The following is a 20,932-nucleotide window of genomic DNA, read 5'->3' as shown; positions in this document are numbered from 1 at the left end:
CCACATATCCTTGTGAACGAAGAAAAGCGAGAAGCACTCGATATAAGAAAGTTTTACCCATTCCCCCTGGACTATCAATAAAAAAACTTGACCTTTTGAGCTGGATATTGAATCTAGAATCAAATTAAATGCATGCCTTCATCCAGCATTCAATTTTTGAGGAAGAAGCAGATCTTCTGGATCAATCGGTGTCGCAGTTTCACTTTTAATTTCTTTAGTCAGGTGTGAGGCCCCAGTCCGTTCTTAAGTTTGATATTAGGTTTTATTCATTATTTGGGCGGTAACATTAGGTTTTGGGACTAATTCAAAAACCCTAAGTTGGAGTTAGTATTGAAACCCTAGTTTTGTATTAATTATAAGGTCGAGCGGTGATTAAAGCTAGTTATGCTAGTGTTTGTTTTAGTACAGGTACGTATAAGATTTGATCCATTTTAGATAGGTTAAGTGAGTTTAAAAGTTAAGAAAACCCTAAACTAGAAAAGTTTCTAGTGATATGATTTGTTAGAATCTAAGTTGGGTTTGAAACCCTTCATACTACCCATGACAAAAAGATTGTGGTTTAATTGCTTTTATGTGAGATAAAGTATGCTTAAGTATAGGTGATTAAGGTAGGAAAGTGATTAGTGAAGTAATTAAGTGTGATTACATGTCTTGGACTAAATTAAGTTATGACCTATGGAGTTAATTGAAAGAGTTCCAAATGTTTGAGGGCAAGAGTTGATCAAATGCAAAGTTAAAGTGCAAGGGCTAAAAAGCAAATAAAGCACTCTTGTGTGATTGGTTGGCTTAATAAATATCTCTTCTAAGTGGTCTTGCACCACATATTAGTCTCAAGGGCCATAACTAAGTATTTAGTTGGACAAAACAAAACAAACCAAGAGAGTGAGAGAGAGAGAAAGCCGTGAGGGAGAAGAAGAGAAACCAAGGGAAATTTTGCAAAGTTCAACCAAATTTCTGCTATAGATCTTCATCTTGAAGCATAAAGAATCCATCTTGGAGTTGGGTTGAGTTCATTGGTCATCATACAACCTTCATCTTGAGGTAAGAAAGTTCCTATGCAAAGCTAAGTATGGGTTGTGATACTTGAAATGGTGGAAATGATGATAATAGTTGTTAGTTGTGATTGATTATGGTTTCACTTGGGTTTATCACTTGTTTTTATGGAGTAATTTGGTTAAATTTGGGCCTTGATGATTCGGCCATAGCAGCCCTAATTAGGGTTTCATGCTAAACATGTTGGTTAGCCTTATTCTTGTGTTATTGAACTTGTAATGGTTTTGTTTGATGATTTATTTCATTTGTTTCATTTGTTTCATTTGTTTGGTGAGTGGGTGGTAGAAACTGATTTGGGTTAAGAAACCGTAGGCTAAAGTAAGAAGTATTTGCTTGGTTAGGGTTAACTTGGTTAGGGTGTGATACACTAATGGTTAGTTTAAGTGAATGGGTGCATATGAAGTTGGATTAGAAGGTGTAGATAACATGAGGTTAGTTTTGTAGAATTGTATGGTGTAATTTCGGGTTCTGAGAAGAGAGTTAGAAGCTGGTATATATGTGTTTCTTTGGTATGAAAGTAGTTAGAAAACTTGCATGAGAACCACGAAAACGAACCATGCATTTGCGTTGCGTGGAACTGTTTAAAACTCCAAACAGGGCAGCCCAGAACCTGAACTTAAGCTCCATTTTTCTTGATGCTGCGTGCTGATTCAGAAGTTTCTCAAAACATGAAAGTTGTAGCCTCTTATGTCCTGAATATGTCTACAAAACTTCAGGTCGAACGGATTAGTGTAGCCTGATTTAGGGCCAAAATAGTCGTATCTATTCTAAACTCAGAATTCTGCCGCGTTTCTTGTTTTAGCCTCTAACCAGGTTCTGTCCATTTTGATAACGTATGAACTGGGTGTTGACCCCTTCATAAGAAATGTAGATCTTGGTCTTAGTTTCGAAACGGTATAAAGTTCATCCAAATCCGAGTCCCGTAGCTTCAGTTATGACCAAAACAAGATCGGTTGTCAGAACTGTCTTCGCACTTGGACAGTTCTGACAGGAATGTTTGGACCCGTTTTCCTCCATGCTCTGTATTGATTCAGTTTTTAGTACAAACACGAAAGTTATAGCCTTATGGATGAGCTTTCTAATGCCTCTGGAATTTCTTGATTCTGATTTCTGAGCCTTGATTTACGGTCTTCCAAACAGGGCCTGTTTGATAAACCGAAATGAAATGGCTGGAACTATTTTGTGTCTTTTTGACCAATACCTATTGAGATCTGGGTCGAGAAGTCTGAATAAAAGTTGTAGCCTTTCCTCGTAGCTTCGAAACGGTGTCTCACCCACCTTGATCCGATATTCCTAGCCTAACATTTGATCAAAACAGTTTGAGATGGCAGTCTTGGCCGTTTCCGTTTGCCGTTCTGCGCGCGCGCGTGTCCATTTTGCCGTTTCCGCACTTGCATGTGCCGATTTTGCCGTTTTACTTGTTTTGGGCATGTTAGTAGCCGTTTGTGATATAATGAGATGCAATCCTTTATTTCAGACCGTGGTGAGTTAGGCGGAGCTGGTGGGACCTACTAGCTAACACGCACGAAGTGATTTATGCTCTTGTACTACTTTTGTGTTTTAAGTAAGTATTCAGGCCATTCTTATGTGCTAGTTGCTTATGTGTTATGATTTGTATGAAAATGGTACTTAGGCGAGGGTGTACTTTATCGCACTCGACCTAAACCCTAATTTGCCCACGTATTTGTACATGGCATATGTATATGAACCATTTTGGAACTAAAACCCTCGAGCTTGTAGCTCGGGGTGACTTTTGGATAATTTTGTGAAGTTTGTGAGTTTGAGGTCGATTTCAAAATCTAGATGGACTATTCGAGCCGGTTAGGGCTTGGTCGAAGTCAGTCCAGCCTAGTCAGAGGTCACCAAGTTTCTGAATCCGGTTCACCGAGCATGTGAACCAAGTTTGTGAACCGAGCTTGTGAACCAAGCTCAATTTCTTTCGCTCGAGCAAGTTTGTGAGGTGACTGGCAAGTGAGGGTGATAAGGTGTTAGGTGGGAGTACAAGTGGAGTTCTACGGACCTTGTTTATAATCGATGGAGTGTCGGCAGGAGGTCACGCAAGGCAAACGATTTGGCTTTGGAGCCAACCTGTATCCTTCCTTTGTATTGTTACTTTTGCACTTGACTTGACACTTTTGTGAAATAGTTGTTTATCTAACTGTGAAATTTATGATTTTACCCTTGTTTACTTACTAAACATATAACTTGCCTGTTTCCTTTGTTTTCCTTAGCAGGGGACGACACGGGGAACGCCTGGGCATATTCACTGGTATAGTTAGGTCTGCTTGTAATAGTTGGACAATTAAGATGTATATTTTGTTTTGGTGGTTTGTATAAGGACCCTCCTTAGGGTCTACTTCCTGCTGGTTGTTATCACACTGTAGAATAATGGTTTGACCAGATACTTTTGAAGATGTAAATAGAACTTTTGGCGGTTGTATATATTATAAATAGTACTCTTTGGTTTATTATAGTTTTATTAGCTTTGTGTTTCGAGTAAACAACACCAATATGTGGCGGAGTAAAAAAAGAAAGAAGCAGGTTAGAGCCGGTAGAGAGGAACCTGATGAGCGAGTAGGGAGTAGCTGACCACCTCAATCGAACATCTGTAGAAAATCACAGTCGAAATAAACGGTAGGAAGGAAAGACGGGACGACGAACAAAGGGGAGGAAGAATTAGGTGCAACAGGCACAGTTGACAACCAATCAATTCGCGCCGTGTCACCATCGTGCCAATCCCATCTCGCCACGTGGAGGACGACGATACCTACGTGGCAAGGGGGCTTCCACACCCACTGGATCTTCAGTTCAGCAGTTTGACATTTTACTGGAATGAGCCTTACTATGGCTTTTGAAATCGGATACTTTTTATAAACTTGAAGGCCAGGGCTGATCTTTGGAATGCCATTATTGAACATAATCCCGTCAATCTCCGATCCCTATCCACAAGGAAAATATTGACGAAATAATCAACTATGCATGCATTGAATTGTAGATAAAAACAGAAGATGCCTTAATTATATGAAAAATATAAGAACTATATTAATGCGCTCTTTTAGCAATGAAATGTTTAATCATGCAGTATGAAGAAGTATATATCATGGCAGCAGAGAGAAGACTTCTGAATACAACAAAATAAACTTTCATTTTTTTATTGGCGGCGTTGCTGATCTAGTTATCTGCTGTTTTTCTTGCACGGTGACTTTGCAGGTCCTGCCTTCAGAGCCTAGTAGGACGTCTTTGACTGGGATAACATGTTCCATTCTGTAAATTTTTAGAAAACAGAAAAAGAATGGAAAATTGGCAACAGCATTTCATTCTTCAAATCATAAACTAATAAGTATTCAATGGTACGGGTAATCAGACCTCGTATATCATGTGTTAGTCAAGCAAAATATATCATGAAAAACAAGATTTCTTGTTTTACAATCAACTTTGATGTCTTCAGAAGTACCCGGAGCAATTAAAACTTTAACTGCGGAAAAATTCCTAACTCTAGAGAGAGCAAAATAAAGCTGGCCGTGAAAAAAGACAGGTTCACTGAGATAAATTTCAACATAGTCAAGAGTCAGACCCTGAGGTTTATTGATTGTCATTGCAAAGCATAAACGGACGTGAAACTGTGTTCGTATAAATGGAATAACATTCTTTTCACTATCAAAAGTCCGCAAAGGAATTTTTGGAATGAAGACTTTTTCCCTTTATGAGGACCAGAGAAAATTTCCGCAGTAATTGTGAGCTCACCCAATTCTCTACAGATTAATTGTGTGCCATTGCAAAGACCATCCGTTGGATTCACATTTCTTAGAAGAATTATAGGACAGTTTTCTTTGCGTAAAAGTTCATGAGGTTTTGGGTTAAAAGAATTTAGAAAGTCCTCATAATCTGTCTGATTTCTCTTATCAACAGTTCTATCACAACTTCTATATCTGTGAAGATTTTTCAAAAATTTTGCAATCATCGTCCTATTAATTTCATCCACTGAACTATTTTTTGGACAAATTACACATCTATTTATCATTCGACAAGGATTACAAGAGTACAGATTTAAATCAGGAAACACGATCCAAAATAACCTGGAAGAATTTATATGTAATTAGGACAAATAGTCAAAAATACACGGATGGAATGAACTACTTCTAATGCACTATATGATTATAACCTGTCAAGCGACTCTTCTTTGTTATGATAAGAAATAACCATATGAGGTGGAAGGGACATCTGACCATGTTCATCAACAGGTTCAACATCTTCTCCTACTCTAATAAAAAAAGCTGAAAATGCTGGATTTAAGGTAGCTCTCATATTTGTTGCCAGTCGCTGCTTAGGCATATGAGACCATAAATGTGAATATAGAACAGTTGATTTGATCGAATCTCACTTGCCTAGCTGTTCAATTACTGGCAGGGTTTGGGGAAAATCACCGCCAAAAATAATAGTTTTTCCTCCAAAGGGTACATCAGATTCCATTATATCTGTAAGAAGACAATGAAACGCCTCTATTGTTTCTGTTTTTGCCATTGAAGCCTCATTTTACAAGATTAATTTAGCATTCATAATCAGCCTGGCAACACTGCTCTACTTACTTTGTTGACAAGTTTTTTCTTTTAAAAAATCCAAAGGAATCTTATATTTTGAGTGTGCAGTTCTACCACTAGGAATGATAGGTGCTGCGACCCCAGATGTGGCAACTGCAATTGCCACATATCCTTGTGAACGAAGAAAAGCGAGAAGCACTCTATATAAGAAAGTTTTACCCATTCCTCCTGGACTATCAATTAAAAAACTTGACCTTTTGAGCTGGATATTGAATCCAGAATCAAATTAAATGCATGCCTTCATCCAACATTCAATTTTTGAGGAAGAAGCAGATCTTCTGGATCAATCGGTGTCATAGTTTCACTTTTAATTTCTTTAGCCAGGGGCTCACCATAATGGGATGTAAAGGAATCTTCGAAGAAATGATTGTCATCAAGGTTTTTCCCATGTGTTCCAATGTTGAATTAATATCCTGAAGAACTTTCCTTCTAATCTCTATTGATGTGCAGTGTCGATGTGCGCAATTTCATTTATAATCAGAAGATAGCTGCTCTTCAAATGCTTGCCAAAGATGTTTGGGATTTTTTGGAGAACAATAAAACAGAAGCATTGCAAATAAAGACCTTAACAAATATGGCATCTGGAAATGAGCAGCTTCCTGTAATGTTTCTTCTATATAGGAATCAGATTCCAATAATCCTAACTGCAAACAGGCTTCTCTAAGAGAGCCAATTTTGTGACCTCTAACCATAGTAAGTCATCAAACGACGTTGGTTCCTGAACATGTGTGAGTAAAAGTCTTATGTAGTACCTTTCTCCTTTCTTAGGCTCGACAGTTACAAGTCTCCCTATGACCTTTCTCCTCTCTGACCATGTCTTTATTTTTGGAGTTCATAAAAAATGTTGCAGAAAATCTTTATATAAGCACTTCAAATTCTGAGCTGTAGCATTTGTTTTGTTCATTCTGATAAACTCAGTCAACATAGCCTTTGAAAAATCAATTTTCCACCAGAAGGAAAGAATAGAGAGAATGTGGGGAAGACGTGCAAGGACTGCGAAGAGACAGTAATTTTTGAATGGGAGCAGCCTCAGAATGTTGAGAAAAAGGTAAAAGGAAGCGGGGAGCAAGCAACACAGAAGCAAAATAAGCGAAATGAAAGACGAACGAAGGAGAGAGGAGAGGGAAAATCCGGTGCGGGAAAGATAAAATTCGGAGTGGAGACAACACCAATATGTGGCGGAGTAAAAAAAGAAAGAAGCAGGTTAGAGCTGGTAGAGAGGAGCCTGATCAGGGAGTAGAGAGTAGCTGACCACCTCGATTGAACATCTGTAGAAAATCACAGTAGAATTAAATGGTAGGAAGGAAAGACGAGACGACGAACAAAGGGGAGGAAGAATCAGGTGCAACAGGCACAGTTGACAACCAATCAATTCGCGCCGTGTCACCATCATACCAATCCCATCTCGCCACGTGGAGGACGACGATAACTACGTGGCAAGGGGGCTTCCACACCCACTGGATCTTCAGTTCAGCAGTTTGACATTTTACTGGAATGAGCCTGACTATGGCTTTTGAAATCGGATACTTTTTATAAACTTGAAGGCCAGGGCTGATCTTTGGAATGTCATTATTGAACATAATCCCGTCAATCTCCGATCCCAATCCACAAGGAAAATATTCACGAAATAATCAATTATGCATGCATTGACCTGTAGATAAAAATAGAATATGCCTTAATTATATGAAAAATATAAGAACCATATTAATTCGCTCTTTTAGCGATGAAATGTTTAATCATGCAGTATGAAGAAGTATATATCATGGCAGCAGGGAGAAGACTTCTGAATCCAACAAAATAAACTTTCATTTTTTAATTGGCGGCGTTGCTGATCCAGTTATCTGCTGTTTTTGTTGCACAGTGACTTTGCAAGTCCTGCCTTCAGAGCCTGGTAGGACGTCTTTGACTGGGATAACATGTTCCATTCTGTAAATTTTTAGAAAACAGAAATAGAATGGAAAATTGACAACAACATTTGATTCTTCAAATCAAAAACTAATAAGTATTCAACGGTACGGGTAATCAGACCTCGTATGTCATGTGTTAGTCAAGCAAAATATATCATGAAAGACAAGATTTCTTGTTTTACAATCAACTTTGATGTCATCAGAAGTACCCGAAGCAATTAAAGCTTTAACTGCGGAAGAATTCCTAACTCTAGAGAGAGCAACACAAAGCTGGCCGTGAAAAAAGACAGGTTTACTGAGATAAATTTCAACATAGTCAAGAGTCTGACCCTGAGGTTTATTGATTGTCAATGCAAAGCATAAACGGACATGAAACTGTGTCCGTATAAATGGAATACCATTCTTTTCGCTATCAAAAGTCCGCAAAGGATTTTTTGGACTGAAGACTTTTTCCTTTTATGAGGACCAGAGAAAATTTCCGCAGTAATTGTGAGCTCACCCAATTCTCTACAGATTAATCGTGTGCCATTGCAAAGACCATCCGTTGGATTCACATTTCTTAGAAGTATTAAAGGACAGTTTTTTTGCGTAAAAGTTAATGAGATTTTGGGTTAAAAGAATTTAGAAAGTCCTCATAATCTGTCTGATTTCTCTTATCAACAGTTCTATCACAACTTCTATATCTGTGAAGATTTTTCGGAAATTTTGCAATCATCATCCTATTAATTTCATCCAATGAACTATTTTTTGGACAAAGTACACATCTATTTATCATTCGATAAGGATTACAAGAGTACATATTTAAATCAGGAAAGACGATCCCAAATAACCTGGAAGAATTTACATGTAATTAGGACAAATAGTCAAAAATACACGGACGGAATGAGCTACTTATAATGCACTATATGATTATAACCTGTCAAGCAACTCTTCTTTGTTATGATAAGAAATAACCATATGAGGTGGAAGGGACATCTGACCATGTTCGTCAACAGGTTCAACATCTTCTCCTACTCTAATAAAAAAATCGGAAAATGCTGCATCTAAGGCAGCTTTCATATTTGTTGCCAGTCGCTGCTTACGCATATGAGACCATAAATGTGAATATAGAACAGTCGATTTGATCGATTCTGACTCGCCTAGCTGTTCAATAACTGGCAGGGTTTGGGGAAAATCACTGCCAAAAATAATAGTTTTTCCTCCAAAGGGTACATCAAATTCCATTATATCTGTAAGAAGACAATGAACCGCCTCTATTGTTTCCGTTTTTTCCATTGAAGCCTCATCCTTCAAGATTAATTTAGCATTAATAATCAGCTTGGTAACACTGCTCTACTTACTTTGTTGACAAGTTTTTGGTTTTAAAAAATCCAAAGGAATCTTATATTTTGAGTGTGCAGTTCTACCACCAGAGATGATAGGTGCTGCGACCCCAGATGTGGCAACTGCAATTGCCACATATCCTTGTGAACGAAGAAAAGCGAGAAGCACTCGATATAAGAAAGTTTTACCCATTCCACCTGGACTATCAATAAAAAAAACTTGACCTTTTGATTTGCATATTGAATCCAGAATCAAATTAAATGCATGCCTTCATCCAGCATTCAATTTTTGAGGAAGAAGTAGATCTTCTGGATCAATCGGTGTCGCAGTTTCACTTTTAATTTCTTTAGTCAGGGGCTCACCATAACGGGATGTAAAGGAATCTTCGAGGAAATGATAGTCATCAAGGTTTTTTCCAAGTGTTCCAATGTTGAATTAATATCCTGAAGAACTTTCCATTTAATCTCTATTGATGTACAGTGTCGATGTGTGCAATTTCGTTTATAATCAGAAGATAGCTGCTCTTCAAATGCTTGCCAAAGATGTTTGGGATTTTTTGGAGAACAATAAAACAGAAGCATTGCAAATAAAGACCTTAACAAATATGGCATCTGGAAATGAGCAGCTTCCTATAATGCTTCTTCTATATAGGAATCAGATTCCAATAATCCTAACTGCAAACAGGCTTCTCAAAGAAAGCCAGTTTTGTGACCTCTAACCATAAGTAAGTCATCAAACGACGTTGGTTCCTGAACATGTGTGAGTAAAAGTCTTATGTAGTACCTTTCTCCTTTCCTAGGCTCGACAGTTACCAGTCTCCCTATGACCTTTCTCCTCTCTGACCATGTCTTTATTTTTGGAGTTCATAAAAAATGTTGCAGAAAATCTTTATATAAGCACTTCAAATTCTGAGCTGTAGCATTTGTTTTGTTCATTCTAATAAACTCAGTCAACATAGTCTTTGAAAAATCAATTTTCCACCAGAAGAAAAGAATATAGAGAATGTGGGGAAAATGTGCAAGGACTGCGAAGAGACAGTAATTTTTGAATGGGAGCAGTCTCAGAATGTCAAGAAAAAGGTAAAAGGAAGCGGGGAGCAAGTAACATAGAAGCAAAATAAGCGAAAAGAAAAACGAACGAAGGAGAGAGGAGAGGGAAAATCAGGTGTGGGAAAGATAAAATTCGGAGTGGAGACAACACCAATATGTGGCGGAGTAAAAAAAAAAATAGGTAAGAGCCGGTAGAGAGGAGCCTGGTGAGCGAGTAGAGAGTAGCTGACCACCTCAATTGAACATCTGTAGAAAATCACAGTAGAATTAAACGGTAGGAAGGAAAGACAGGATGACGAACAAAGGGGAGGAAGAATCAGGTGCAACAGGCACAGTTGACAACCAATCAATTCGCGCCGTGTCACCATCGTGCCAATCCCACTCGCCGCGTGGAGGACGACGATACCTACGTGGCAAGGGGGTTTCCAAACCCACTGGATCTTCAGTTCAGCAGTTTGACATTTTACTGAAATGAGCCTTACTATGGCTTTTGAAATCGGATACTTTTTATAAACTTGAAGGCCAGGGCTGATCTTTGGAATGTCATTATTGAACATAATCCCTTCAATCTCCGATCCCTATCCACAAGGAAAATATTCACGAAAAAATCAATTATGCAGGCATTGGCCTGTAGATAAAAACAGAAGATGCCTTAATTACATGAAAAATATAAGAACCATATTAATGTGCACTTTTAGGGATGAAATGTTTAATCATGCAGTATGATTTCTTTCCTTAAGCTGGCGGCTCAAGACACAAGAAAATATTTTTCTAGAAATTTTTTCTTTAGTTGGTCCCACGTGGTGATGCTACTTGGAGAAAGGTAGTACAACTAATCTTTTGCCGAGTCCTTAAGAGAGAAGGGGAATGCCCTCATTTTTATCTGCTTGATAGGGTGTTAATTGTTAGTAATTTTATTGTTAATTTCCCCTTTTGTCCTTGCCAAATATTGTTTAAATTATTAATATATACTTATATCTGGTATTTGGACCTATCTACAGGGAAGTTGAACTGAAATATGCTAAAAAGGGGGATTTGTTGAAGAAAATTGCTCCACACGTGGGAGACTCCAAAGAGCTTCACGAACCCTGGCCCACAGGGTGCCAAAATCGGATTGCAATTCCTTTTGCTAATTAGGAGATTGGAATCCTACTAGTAATAGGAAACAAAAAATAAGGGAAGGCTCGGTTCATTCAGGAAGCTTTTGCAGTGCTTGCTCAATTCGATAGGGACCCACGGAGATTGATCATTAGTCATTTGGCTTTAAAAAGAAACAAACGTACAGAGGGTTCTTATCAATAGTTTTAGCATAGCTTTAGTTTTAGTTTTTCTTTCTTTTTTCCTTTTCATGCGCACAAGGTGCTCGACAATATTTTCCAACGGGAAAAACATCTTTTACTCCTGCTTTCTAGTGAAAAACGTGATGCCTTTGTAATCAATTAATTTGCGTGGAGATTTAATTATACGGCGTGGCTAAACCCTTCATCTAGTCGAAGGCCAACTTGATGGCGCGGTTCCAAATATCTGTGAGATCGAATTAATTTTATTTATTTCTTTTATTCATTGGTATTTGTACGTTTCCTGATTTAATTGCTTATACTTGTTATGTTATTTGAATGTCAAGGGCCCGATATTCGAATTAACCTAATGATCTAATGCCAAATTAATTGATTGAATCCGTAATTGTTCAATCGATTAATACCAGTGGTGACTAGCGTGATTGGTTTCATATTAGGGAAACGTATGATCTAACTTAAACAAACCCTCGTAGTGTGTTTGTTGGTTAGGGTTAGGTTTTTTTAATTATTAATACAATCGAGTAATTAAATCCTACGGTCGTACCTAGGATTATTTTTTGGTTAGAAAAACAGTTAACGATCGTACCTTAACTATCAAGAAATTAAGGAAAGGCTAGTTATTCATTGTGTGTATGACAACTATAACCAATCTAGTAATGAGTAATTGAATTATTTTTGCATCGATGATCAGTTGAATGGACCGTGTCTGAAAAGTTGCACCTTTGACTAGAGTCGTATTGGTTATTGATTAATTCCTGTTTATTTTTATTAGTTGTTTCATTAGTTAGTTAATCAGTTATTTTATATTCTCCAAAAAAACCCTTCATACTTTGAACTCTAGAAAAAACAAATTATTCCCAGTCCCTGTGGATTCGACCCTGCTTATCACTATCTACAGAAATTATATTTTGTTTGAACAGGTATTTATTATTGCACAGGTTCGACACCCTGTCAATTTTTGGCACCGTTGCCGAGGACTGGTGCCAGATTAATTTGTTTTTTTTTAGTTCATCTTGTTTTCTTTTTTTTTCTCTTATTATTATTATTTTTTGTATAAAATTTATGGCTGCTAACATTCCGTATTTTGGTGATAGACTGGACTTTATTCGTGAATTGGGTTATGAGACTCGTGTTTTTCCTAATGATTGATTGGCTGTTGCAAATTGTTGAACTTATTTTGCCTCAGGTTATTCAACCGACATAGGCCCCACATTTCAAGATAACCTAAGTGCTCCGATTGATACTTTTGGAGATTTTTTACCTCGATTTCAAACGTGGTATGACCCTTACTCAAATAGGTATGATCAAGGATGATGGGATAATTTCAATTTTAATTATGCGACCGGACCAATGGATTTTCAACAGCAAGAGTTTCAACAACCATCATCCATGTCAGCTATGTCTCTTGAAGAAATGATTGAATTACTAGCTGTTAATACATATCGATTTCATCAGGAGACACAAGCGATGGCGGATCAAGTGCAACTATTGACATCCGGGATAGCGAATCAAGTGTATCTATTGACATTCACGATAACGCAATTAGCTTTCACATATGTGAAGAATTACCCTCATAGACCAACATCAACCTTGAAGAAGATGAGAGTGCAATTATCCGGCCAAGTGACATGGAGCTGCAAGAGTCTCAAGAAAATGGATCTAAAGATGCAATTGAAAAGGAAGTTGAACTGCAAGAAATGAGAGCCCAATATCAACTCGTTCAAGTGAATGAATCCAGTGAACAAACTCCAAATGCGGTGACATCTTCTTCATTCCTTAATCAATATTCTCCTGACCCTTATTCTTCAATTCCTGTTAGTGAGATTGACTTTAATATACCAGAAAATTTTGAATTTCATGACAGGAATAAATTAAAAGTGGCGATGACAAGATATCTTGGACCAATAAATGCACGTGATGAAGGAGTGAATAGAGAATTCAGATTATCGTTGACTTGTTTGGCGCCATCTACTAGTTCATGGAAAATCGTAGCTCGTGTGCTGAAGGATTACTCTATTTACGAGGGCTTTCAGGACTATATAGAAGATGAAGTACTAAAACAAGCCACAAGATTTTATCCTCCCTGAACAAATATGACAATGTCTATCCAAAGACAATAAAAAAAGGCACTTTTTGGGAGGCAACCCAATTATTGATTTTATCATTTTTCGTTGTTCAATTCTTTCATTTTGTCGTTTCTCATTTGGGTGGTAGTCGATCTTAATATTTTCCTTCAATGTGGTCAGGACAAGAATTTTGGCATGCCCACGCGGTGTCAATGACTTCAAAGGTTAGTAGACGTTTACCAATCTTGGCATGCCCGCGCCATGTTGGTCAAATCTCAACATCTCGTAATATTGGCAGGAAATGCAATCTTGCCGTGCCCGCGCCATGTTAGTGACTCCTGAGATCAGTGGATGTTTTATAATCTTGGCGTGCCCACGCAGTGTTTGACGACCCAAAAACAAAGAAAATAATTTTTCATTTTCAAAATAAAAATAAAAATAAAAAATTTTAAAATAAAAGTAATTTCCGTTTTCATTTTCAGTTTTGGTGCTCAAAATTCGAATTTTCCAATCTCAATTCAATTCTAAAAAAAAATTCCCAAAAAAAAACTATTTTTTTCTTTTTCTTCTTTTCCTTTCTTTCTTCTTTTCTTTCTTTCTTTCTTTCCTTCTTCCTCTTTTCTTTCCCTTTTCTTTCCTGCTGCCTTGCTTCTCCTTTTCCATCTTTTCTTTTTTGGCCGATACACCACCACCCACAGCTCCTGCCTCCCCCTCATGCATCCGCCGCCTTTTCCTTTCTCTCTATCTCCCGTCTCGCTCCTCGCGCTCTCCCTTCTCCCTCGTCACTCCTCCAGCACTCAGCTCGAGCAGCCACGACCGCCACCGTCGTCGTCGACCCACGGAAGCGACACAGGCGCCGCGCTCCCTTGCATGGCAGTCGCCGCTGCCCGCCGCTCCCTCCATCGCGAGCCATCAGCCTGCATGCCACCACCTCTCACCGACCCACTTCTCAGCATGCACCACTCCACCTCAGCCACACGCGACGCCCAGTTCTCCTTGCATGCCTCCATCAACGCGCCGCTCCACAGCGGTAGTCCAGGTGTCTAGGACACCTAGAACTTCTCAGCCCCCTCCCACCCCAGGGGTTGACGACTAGCTCCAACTCCAGATGCCAGTTGAGAGACTGGAGACTCAAATGACCCACATTGACGTCAACTTGCATAACATGGCGCAGAATTTGACAGCACTTATGCACCATGCGGGTCTTGCTCCTCAGTTCCCACCCAACCTGCCCCTATTTTGATGATTTCAGGGAAATACCGTTGCCCTTCTCCTTCCTTTTCCTGTTAGATTATCACATTGAGGGCAATGTGTGGTTTAGGTGTGGAGGGGTCAGTTTTGGTGCTGGTATTTCTAGTTTTTGGTTTTTAGGTATTTTTTTTTGTTTTTGTTTGATATTTATCTCCTTTTCGTTTATTTCTTTTATTCATGATCAGCTCTTATTTGAATACCAAGTTTTGATGTTGGATTGTTGCCTCTAATTCTGCTCTTGCCAAGTTTTAATAATAAAAGAATATCAAGTTAATGTTGTTGAGTTCAGGGGCTTCTCTTTGGTGAATATCAGTAATTGCTTGACTCCTCTAATTTTTGGTTAACTTATCTAGGTATAGGGAATCATTGTTGACATTTTTCATGTGAATTGGTTCAGTTATTAACTTTAGTTCTCCATGTTTGAAAATATACGGCTGGCTGCTGTTGCTTTTGTGTTATTTTCAGTTATTATGCTATATGGCTGCAAATAAGAGTTGACTGTACCCCGCTAGAGTTACTACTAAGTAACCGGGAATTTTCACCAAAAGTGTCGATTCTCACGTCAAAAAGTAGTGATCACTATGAGTACGTGGTCTTATAGCGATCGGAGCTAAGTAACCGGGCTCCTTCATCTGACAAATGTTGGAGTTCGCGTCAAAAGACTCTAATGGCTAGAGACTAAGTTTTTTGTTATTATTGAAAAGAAAAAAAAAAAGCAGAATAGAAAAACGTGATAAAAAGGTGAAGGTTGTGTTAGTGTGTGATATAAGTCAGCTGGCCGAATTATAGATTTAATGTTGAGATTTTGGTTAATAGTTGGACCATTTGCTGATAAATGTTGAGCGACATTCCCTTTTCTTAGATTAGTTTGCCTTAATTTGGAGGAGTTGGTGGTTTAAAAACTAACTGGGGTGATTTTTCCTGGATCTTGACCTGTGATGCTTGATATATGTTTTTCTTGGTATCTTGGCAATGCGATAGTTGGAGTAATAGCCATTGTCAAATTTTGGTGTTTGCTTGATATTCTCATACTTGAGCACAAACATGATTCAGGTGTGGGGGGAATTGATAGGGTGTTAATTGTTAGTAATTTTATTGTTAACTTCCCCCTTTGTCCTTGCCAAATATTGTTTAAATTGTTAATATATACTTATATTTGGTATTTGGACCTATCTACAAGGAAGTTGAACTGAAATATGCTAAAAAGGGGGACCTGTTGAAGAAAATTGCTCCATACGTGGGAGACTCCAAAGAGCTTTACGAACCCTGGCCCACGGGGTGCCAAAATCGGATTGCAATTCTTTTTACTGATTAGGAGATTGGAATCCTACTAGTAATAGGAAACAAAAAATAAGGGAAGGCTCGGTTGGTGCAAGAAGCTTTTGTAGTGCTTGCTCAATTCGGTAGGGACCCACGGAGATTGATCATTAGTCATTTGGCTTTAAAAAAAAACAAACGTACATAGGGTTCTTATCAATAGCTTTAGCATAGATTTAGTTTTAGTTTTTCTTTCTTTTTTCCTTTTCTTGCGCACGAGGTGCTCGACAATATTTTCCAAAGGGAAAAACATCTTTTACTCCTGCTTTTCAGCGAAAAACGTGATGCCTTTGCAATCAATTAATTTGCGTGGAGATTTAATTATATAGTGTGGCTAAACCCTTCATCTAGTCGAAGGCCAACTTGAAGGCGCGGTTCCAAATATCTGTGAGATCGAATTAATTTTATTTATTTCTTTTATTCATTGGTATTTGTACGTTTCCTGATTTAATTGCTTATACTTGTTATGTTATTTGAATGTCAAGGGCCCGATATTCGAATTAACCTAATGATCTAATGCCAAATTAATTGATTGAATCCGTAATTGTTCAATCGATTAATACCAGTGGTGACTAGCGTGATTGGTTCCATGTTAAGGAAACGTATGATCTAACTTAAAAACTCTCGTAGCGTGTTTGTTGGTTAGGGTTGGCCTTTTCTAATTATTAATGCAATCGAGTAATTAAATCCTACGGTCGTACCTAGGGTTATTTTTTTGTTAGAGAAATGGTTAACGGTCATACCTTAACTATCGAGAAATTAATTAAAGGCTGGTTGCTCATCGCGTGTATGACAACTATAACCAATCTAGTAATGAGTAATTGAATTATCTTTGCATCGATGATCAGTTGAATGGACCGTGTCTGAAAAGTTGCACCTTTGGCTAGAGTTGTATTGATTATTGATTAATTCCTGTTTATTTTTATTAGTTGTTTCATTAGTTAGTTAATCAGCTATTTTATATTCTCCAAAAAAACTCCTCATACTTTGAATTCTAGAAGAAACGAATTATCCCCAGTCCCTGTGGATTCGACCCTACTTATCACTATCTACAGAAATTATATTTTGTTTGAGCAGGTATTTATTATTGCACAGGCTCGACATCCTGTCACTGCTCGTCTGTAATCCCCGGGGATTTCATACTGTTACAAATGACATCAAACTCTTGCAAGTGCTTGTAAGGTTCTTCACCTGGCAAACCATGAAAAGATGATAAAAAATGAGTTAGACCAGATTTTAATTCAAATAGAGTGTTATCATTTAAATGTGAAAAAGTAATGCATAAGGGTTGCTGATTTAAATCAGGAGCAGCCAACTCCTTTAGTGTTCGTGTATTAGCCATAGTGACTTTTTCTTGATCTGAGTCACTCGAAGTATCACTATGTGAATCTGTTGGTTCAACTTCTGGCTCAGGTCTCTGAAATGCAGCACTGGAATGCTCTTCTCTGAATTGTCTGGTCTCTTTCCTTGTTCTATGCGCAATCTTCTCTACCTCAGGGTCAAAAATCAATTCACCTGTACGAGAAGAACGAGCCATACACTCGAAAAGCACTAGAAAATTAGAACAAAAATGAAATTAAAAGGAAACAAATACTAACGCCAGTCCCCAGCAACGGCGCCAAAAATTGATAAGTTGTCGATGTCTGTGCAATAACAAAAATAAATCTAATTGCCAATTAAAGTAACCAAAACCCGATTCTAAGTATTGGAGTAGGGACTCTAGGTGTGCAATGGATTACTTGATTCACCCTATTTCCGAAGAGTTTATTTGATCCGATATACCCGAATAGGATGGCTTTTTCACAAATAATTATTAATCTGTAAACAGGGCAAGTAGGGTCGTATCCTCAAGAACTAAGGATATTTGTCTCTTTTTTATATTCAAAGTAACAATGGGAGATTTTTTATAACAATGGCAGTAAGTAAATGATTCGAATAAAAATAATTAGCCAACAAAAGATTAAATGACAAATTACTAAAATTAGAGTAATAATAACTAAACACCTAGCTAAAAAATAACTTTAACAATGACTCACCTAATTGATCATCTATGCAAAGGCAATTCTAATTATTTACTAATAAATAGGTTATAACTGTTAAACAAGCGATGACAGTCAACTCCTCCTTACTGTATTGGCGATTAAGGTACGCCCGTTAATCACTGCTCTAATTGAGAAATAATTTTAGGTACGCCCGTAAGATTTAATTCCCCAATTGTCTTACGTATTAGAAGAGCCCTATTCTAACTAAATAACACACTATCAGGGTTATTTTAAATTAACCCGCGTATTCCCCTGACACAAACCCAATTATGTCAGTTGTCACTATTTCAAGGCAATTAAACAATTACGGATTTAATACCCTAATTGACAATAGATTACTAAATCAATTCACTATCCGGTTCCAAGACAATCAATTAATTGAACAACCATAAGCACTGTAATCAGAGAATATGCGAATACCAATAAATAAAAGGAAAAGATAAAATTACATCGATCTCATAATTTTTGGATGAATCAAAACCTCCGTTATTTCTTGACTAGAAAAAGGGGATTTAGTTCATCCCTAACAACAAAGACCCATGCAAAATTGAAGAGAAAGCAGCTGCCATTGTCCTTCGAAATTGGGAAAATTCAATTCGCTTCAATCAATGAGAAAAGCAAGCTACAGCAATTGATCCAATTCTTTCTAATTGTCCAGATATACGAGAAGAAAACTACTAAGGATGAAAAGCAAAAGTCAAATGAGGAAAACTACAGGGAATCATTCAATTCTTCCATTGCCACTAACATTCGTGCAGAGCAAAAAGATATTAAGAGTCCCCGCTAAGAGACGAAGAAGAAAAGTCAAGAAAAGCTAAACTAAAGTAGTGCTCTCGTCTGCTATTCTATTTCCTATTTCCAATCTAATTACTACTGCCACTGTGCGGCGTCCGCTGGCCGAAGAAGAAAACTCCAGCCTTTTCGTTGTTTTCCTAATGCTGTCTTTCGCAAATTACCTTTTTATCAAAAAAGGATCGCGTCTTAATATTTCAAAAATGCTTTTGGATGCTTGCTACTTGAACTCTTTCATGATGACTGTCAAATTGGCATTTATTATAGTATTTTCGTTCTACTCCTTAAAATAAATGTAAATTGTCAAAAGTCAGTAGAATCTAATAATTAATTCACATCGGATCAGGTAATAGAAAAAATTAATAATAAAATAAATGATAAAATTACAACCTATCACCAATATTCTGTAAAACTATTTCGAATATTTTCTAGTACGTCCAAAAGTTTTCACTTGACCTCCTTTTATGATAATTTGTGCTGTAAGAATTTCTGTTGGATTTTTCTGCTCAATGTAGCAAATATTATTTTAATTTTCTTAAGCAGCAATAACAACAGAAAGACTATAGACCAAAAGGGCTTCATTTTTAATTGCATTTACCGATCAAAACTACCATCAATGGAGCCCAACAAGAAAAGTCTGCTTGTTGGTATTCTAAAAGTTGATTTAAAATGGATTTCCAAGTCAACACTCAAAAAAAAAAAATTTTCCAAGTCAACTAATCATCAATCATGGATCCAGACATCAATAATCATAAAAGGATCACTTTATGAAGGAACCTCTCTCCTTCACTTAAAATCTTCCTGTGATAATGATGATCATAAATGTTATCAATAGCACAGAGAGGAAAGTTCAACCAAGGAGCGGACAAGGAAATTGGAGATTGTATGACTGAAGAGGAAAATGGAAATGCGAGGAACTTAGTTTTTATTGTTGATTGCAAATCTCCCTTAATAATGACTTTTTTTTTTGGCAGATTTAATTGGCAAAGAACCTTAACTGCGGTAGGCTGTAATAGACTCTATTGCTTATGAAAAATTTTATTATAGTCTAGACTAACTATTTGAATAACTACATAATAAATCTAGTAGTTGAGGGTTATTATCACTTTACCTCTTAACATTTCGTTCTACTATGAATTTTTTTTTTCAGTCACTTTATCCGTAAAATTAATGGTCAAAGTTAATGGAGTCCGTTAATTCAAATGCAAAAACATGTTTAGTTCTTAAAATTATTATCACTTTACCCCCATAAAATTATAGTCTCATTATCAATCTATCCCCAAAAAATTATTTTTAGGCAATTAATCCGACTATTAAACCAATTTAGGAAGTTAAAAAACTTTAGAAGAAACTAGCACCCTCTTTGGATAATAAAAACAATAAAAAATTTAGAGTGCCTCTTCTCCTTTTTAGTATCAAGAAAAAAAAAGTCAAAACATTAGTTTCTTTTTTCTTGGCAATCTTTTTAATGTTGAAAAAATTAGAAAGATAGGGGGTAGAGAAAGGGAGAGAGCTCAATTCTTTTTTTTTTGTTACAAAATATAAATAAGAAAGAATTCAATGTTTTTATTATTTTAAAATTACTTTACTTTTCAGTTTACCACCCAATTCCAATCATAACCCCGATGATGTTAAAGTGATATGATAAAATTAGATTCTTCCTTATTTTCTTTTCTTTCTTGGCAAAATCTTCTCTCCTGTCTCTTTTTCTTTTCCTAGTATGAATAAGTATGAAAAAAGATATTTCAGAAAACTCTTTTATTTTTATGTTTTTGGAACTCTTAGAGTAAAAAAAAAGAAAAATAACCATTCCAACTTTTTATTTTTAATTATATACAAAAAAGGGGTAAATACATTTAAATTTTTTTTAACATACTGGTTAGATTAACGATGGGGTAAAATGTCTAGAAAATAATTTTAGAAAATAAAGTGGTTGTATCACTATAATTAAAGGAATAAAGTGATAATAATAATATAGTAAAGTGATTGTATCACTATAATTTAGGTTTGATGGAGAGAGCAGTTTTCTCTGTATTGATAAATAGTTTTGAGTCAAGTCTACGCCTGACTGTGTTTTGCATAAGTTGTGTTTTGAATCTGTCAGGAAATTGCTTTGAGAATGGCTTCTAATGGTTGGGTAAGGAGAAAAAAGGGGGCAGCTAGTCTTGTGTGAATTGCAGCAGTCGACCATTGACTGAACTGAGCTCATATTCTACTTTGACGAGTTTTTTTTCTG

General features: G+C 36.9%; 1 protein-coding gene across 1 annotated transcript; it reads right to left on the bottom strand.

Annotated features, from left to right (window-relative positions):
* Positions 1–7,488: 7,488 nt before the first annotated feature.
* On the bottom strand, positions 7,489–9,727 carry LOC113699754 (uncharacterized). The gene is made up of 6 exons (XM_027220103.1): positions 9,694–9,727; positions 8,957–9,078; positions 8,475–8,845; positions 8,319–8,388; positions 7,768–7,888; positions 7,489–7,577 (listed from the first exon to the last, which is right to left on the bottom strand). The coding sequence occupies exons 1-6, from the start codon at positions 9,725–9,727 to the stop codon at positions 7,489–7,491; spliced, it is 807 nt and encodes a 268-aa protein (XP_027075904.1).
* Between the last annotated feature and the right edge of the window lie 11,205 nt (positions 9,728–20,932).

The sequence above is a fragment of the Coffea arabica genome, chromosome 7c, assembly GCF_036785885.1.
Source record: "Coffea arabica cultivar ET-39 chromosome 7c, Coffea Arabica ET-39 HiFi, whole genome shotgun sequence".
Taxonomy (NCBI): domain Eukaryota; kingdom Viridiplantae; phylum Streptophyta; class Magnoliopsida; order Gentianales; family Rubiaceae; genus Coffea; species Coffea arabica.
This window is presented reverse-complemented; position numbering and strand designations above follow the sequence as displayed.